At 48.8% G+C, this 3,957-nt stretch overlaps 1 protein-coding gene across 2 annotated transcripts; it reads left to right on the top strand.

Annotated features, from left to right (window-relative positions):
* Positions 1 to 1,663: 1,663 nt before the first annotated feature.
* LYSET (lysosomal enzyme trafficking factor) lies at positions 1,664 to 3,283 on the top strand. 2 transcript variants are annotated; one of them, XM_060166919.1, is made up of 2 exons: positions 1,664 to 1,720; positions 2,628 to 3,283. In XM_060166919.1, exon 2 carries the CDS (start codon positions 2,644 to 2,646, stop codon positions 3,037 to 3,039), a length of 396 nt encoding a protein of 131 aa, XP_060022902.1. In that variant the 5' UTR covers positions 1,664 to 1,720; positions 2,628 to 2,643; the 3' UTR covers positions 3,040 to 3,283. The 2 variants fall into 2 exon arrangements, with proteins under 2 accessions (XP_060022902.1, XP_060022824.1); XM_060166841.1 differs by lacking the exon at positions 1,664 to 1,720 and adding an exon at positions 1,727 to 2,172.
* Positions 3,284 to 3,957: the final 674 nt, after the last annotated feature.

The raw sequence follows: 3,957 nt of genomic DNA, 5'->3' as shown, positions 1-3,957 counted from the left end.
CGGTGTGCTCCAGCAATGGCTTGCTCCAGGCGGGCCTGATTCACAACTTCTTGCTCAACTGCTCCTCTCTCTACCAGTTTCTGTAGTGAAGACTCCAGCCTTAGTACATACGCAGACAATTTTTTTTCATCCTTCTGGTAAGTGGTCAGATATTTGACCTGCAACACCCTAGGATTATCGGTAACCCCAAATACCTGCTCCAGAGCATGCAGGCATTCAGGGACTGTAATTAAAGGACTGTTTATCTTGAGGACGCGGATGATATCAGATGCCGGGCCTCTAAGGCTCTCTAGCAATCGCCTTCTTTTTTTCGGCATCTGACACCTGCCATGTCTTCATCATTTGAGTGGCATGAAACAGCCAGGATTCAAACTCTTCTTCTTCTGGCTCTGGAGGATCACTGCCTGAGAATACTCTCAGCTTTTTGTATTCCAGGTGTTGCAGGTCAGGCTGAAGAGCCTCATCTAATGCCTGTGACAACACAGGGGCCCGCACTTCTGGGATCATGTCCTGGTCTAGGTCAAAAAGGTCGTTTCCATACCCAAGAACTCTGGTAAACTCACCCAATGTCACGCCCTCTCCCTCTAGGAATTCATGTAACCTGCTTAAAAATTCATTGTCTGGGTCAGGGGTCTTAAAGATCACTCTCCAGGCACCCCCGCTTCCGGGTATCTCTTTAGGGACCAGAGCATGACTCGTCTCCTCAGTTAAGTCCTATTAAGGTTGCATTCCTGTTCTCTTCCCTCCGGAACATCCTCCCGAGCAGTCGGTACTCGCTCAAGGGAGCAAAACCAGATCGCAGAGCCTCCTCAATTTCTGCCCTTTACAGGTCTGGGGGATGTCGGCAATCAACAGCGTTTTCCGCGGGTTTACATCCATCCCCCTACACCAGTCTTCTAAGAGGCTTAGCGTCATGATGCCCAAAATAACACATTTAAATTCCAATTTGTCCCGGCCACTGATGCTACTGCAATTCACAGTATTCCTCCACGGTAACCGAGTTAACTCTCGTCTACGTCTGCAGTTCCGACGGGCAGTGAAGATGAAGTAGTCACGTTAGTTCAAGTTGTAAATGAATAACCCGAGCCCGGAGAAGCCCCGCGCACCCGCGCCGGCGGCCGGCCGCACTGCGGCAAGCAGCCACCTTATCCTCTCCCGGCCTCGGGCGCCCCGCAGCAGACAGCGGGGTCCCACTTCACCTCGCAGTTATCTAGTAGTCATGTCTGGGTCCGTCGCCGGTGGCCGAGGCACCAGGGCCTGCTTCCGACGCTTCCCGGGCGGCCAGGTCCGAGGAGCGGGAGAGCGGCTTCTCCTGCACTCGGATGGACAATCGAGAGGGGTATCCGAACTGCGCAGAGGCGCGCCGGGGAATGGCTGACCGTCAGTTGCTGCGGTGCTCTCCGCGGCGAGGAACGACGGGGGCGATCAGAGCCACGAGCGAAGCACCAGGGAGAGGCTTTGAGGAGCGCTGAAGCGGCCAGGCCCAGACTGCCGCCCACCTGAAGGGTAGAGCTACAACCGGCGCCTCCGTAGCTCCCCCGCGTCCCAGCAGAGCTGTTCCGGGATCGCTCGGGGAGGCGGTGCCACGGCGGAGGCTCCCTAACGTCACGAGGGGGCGGGCCTTTCGGGGGGCGGGGCAAGCGCGCTTCCGGCCCGAGCCGGAAGCCCCGGCTGTGGCAGCATCCGGGACGGCGGGCGGGCGGGCCAACCGGGACAGGAGGTGAGATCCGGGACCTGCCCAGCTCTGCAGGCTCGGCCTGTGGCCGCTGCCGGGCACTGGGCTCCCGGCGCTGCAAGGCGGAGAGGCCCGGGTCTGGCGCCGCCCGCGCAGCCCTGTCGCGGCGGCGGGCGCTGCAGCACGACAGGGGGCGGGGCCGGCTGCAGGGGAGGCCAGGGTGGCTGGGGAGTCTCCCGGCTGGGCCGAGTGACACAGGCTGGGGCTCCGGCAGCGGCGACAGGGGCCGGGCCGCCGCGTGACCGGCTGCAGTCACGCTGTGCTTAATCACAATTAGCTTTTGCTCCAGGCTGGCCGTGCGCACCATTCTCCCAGCCGGTGACCCCGGGGATTTCTTTTATGGTGGCTTTCTCTGAAATGCCAAAGCCACCCGATTATTCAGAGCTGAGTGACTCTTTAACGCTTGCCGTGGGAACAGGAAGATTTTCGGGACCACTGTAAGTGTTTAAGAGTTGCTGTCTTAACTTGGGGGCTCCGATATTGGTTTGACTTGTAGAACCAAGTTTTCATGTCTGAAGCAATACTGTTAATTCAGAAAGTATTTGAAGTATAGAAGTGAAATGTTCCCTAGGGAACTAGTTTAATTACAATTTAAGGGAACGTGTGCTGGACCTATTTAAGCCAGATTTAGTGATTTATTTATCTGTGGGATTCAGTAAAAAGCACACTTTATATATGCTGAAACTTTACTTCCGCATAACTATTACATAAAACAACCTGTAAGATGTTTATACTTCTTAATAGATGTAAATTTAATTTAGTTATTTTAAACCTCAAATGTGTTAGGGAGTATTTTAGAGCTCATTGGACAAAAAGTAAGTACATTTGGAATAGCTGACATGACAGCATTACTAGACCCTCACTGTGTTGTTATTGTTGTTTTAACTCAAAGGCACAGAGCATGGAGAATGATGAACTTCCGTCAGCGTATGGGATGGATTGGAGTGGGATTGTATCTGTTAGCAAGTGCAGCAGCATTTTACTATGTTTTTGAAATCAACGAGACTTACAATAGGCTGGCCTTGGAACACATTCAGCAGCACCCAGAGGAGCCCCTTGAAGGAACCACATGGACACACTCCTTGAAAGCTCGGTTACTCTCCCTACCTTTCTGGTTTTGGACAGTTATTTTTCTGATACCTTACTTGCAGATGTTTTTGTTCCTTTATTCTTGTACAAGAGCTGACCCCAAAACGATGGGCTACTGTATTATTCCCATATGCTTGGCAGTTATATGCAATCGCCACCAGGCATTTGTCAAGGCTTCTAATCAGATCAGCAGACTACAACTGATTGATACATAAAATCAGTCACTATTTTTTCCTTACAAGTACAAAACTGCCAGTACTGTATGAAGCCTGATCACAAGACTGCAGTTTCTTCACAGATCTCAGGAAGCTGTGGTGGGGCAGAGGCTTTTTAAAGAATGTGACTAGGGGACTATCTTTATCTGAATATTGAATTTTTAGGTAAAGCCTGTGATACAGTACTACAAAATCATGTTGATGACTTCAGATTTTGGAAGTAAAATTTTATCTGTTATTTGAATTCTTTAGAAACTTGAATAAGTACCTGGATTCATATTTTTATTCTACTGTGCAACATAGTGATGATTCAGAAATTTTTCCTTTGGGGAAAAAAATGAACATTTCCATTGTGTTTAATGTAAAAAGGTCCAAACATAGTCATAAAATTTAAATTTTATACAATTACTTGGCTTGCTTTAAAATTCTTCAGACTAAAACACCAGTTCATCCTGTTGTAGCCAAGCCAGCTATTTATACTTGCTTGCTATCAGCTTGTGAGAAATTGGTATAAAATTATTGAGGTGATGGCTGTCTTGAGAAGCAAAATGTGTTCTTCGTTTTGGTAATGCTACTGGCATTATTAATTAGCTAGAATTATTCATGCAACTTTTTTCTTTAAACTACTTGGGAAGAGACTAAGTGTTTGAAAGTTGAGAAATCTAACACATAGAAGATAAAAACAAGGTGTTCAGTGAAAATACTTAAGACAGTCCCTGTTAGATGTGTGACATCTAAAAGATGCTCTCAAGTCATCATCCTGATTTTCTTTTCTGCCTAGGGTCCAGTCTTCAGACGTTAGGTTAATTGCATGAAGATGTGATCCCTGTACTGCCTCCTTTGCATCTGTACTTACTACCTCATGTCTGGTAACAATACAAGTAACTAAAACATGGAAAATTAGAAATTAGGATTATT

The sequence above is a fragment of the Lagenorhynchus albirostris genome, chromosome 1 (genome assembly GCF_949774975.1).
Source record: "Lagenorhynchus albirostris chromosome 1, mLagAlb1.1, whole genome shotgun sequence".
NCBI classification, from domain to species: domain Eukaryota; kingdom Metazoa; phylum Chordata; class Mammalia; order Artiodactyla; family Delphinidae; genus Lagenorhynchus; species Lagenorhynchus albirostris.
The sequence above is the reverse complement of the archived record's forward strand: the minus strand, read 5'-3'. Positions and strand labels throughout refer to the sequence as shown.

Coding starts and splice junctions, on each gene's coding strand:
- LYSET (XM_060166841.1), top strand. CDS start 2,075: ATGGTGGCTTTCTCTGAAATGCCAAAGCCACCCGATTATTCAGAGCTG. Junction 2,173..2,627: donor GGAAGATTTTCGGGACCACT/GTAAGTGTTTAA, acceptor TTTAACTCAAAG/GCACAGAGCATGGAGAATGA.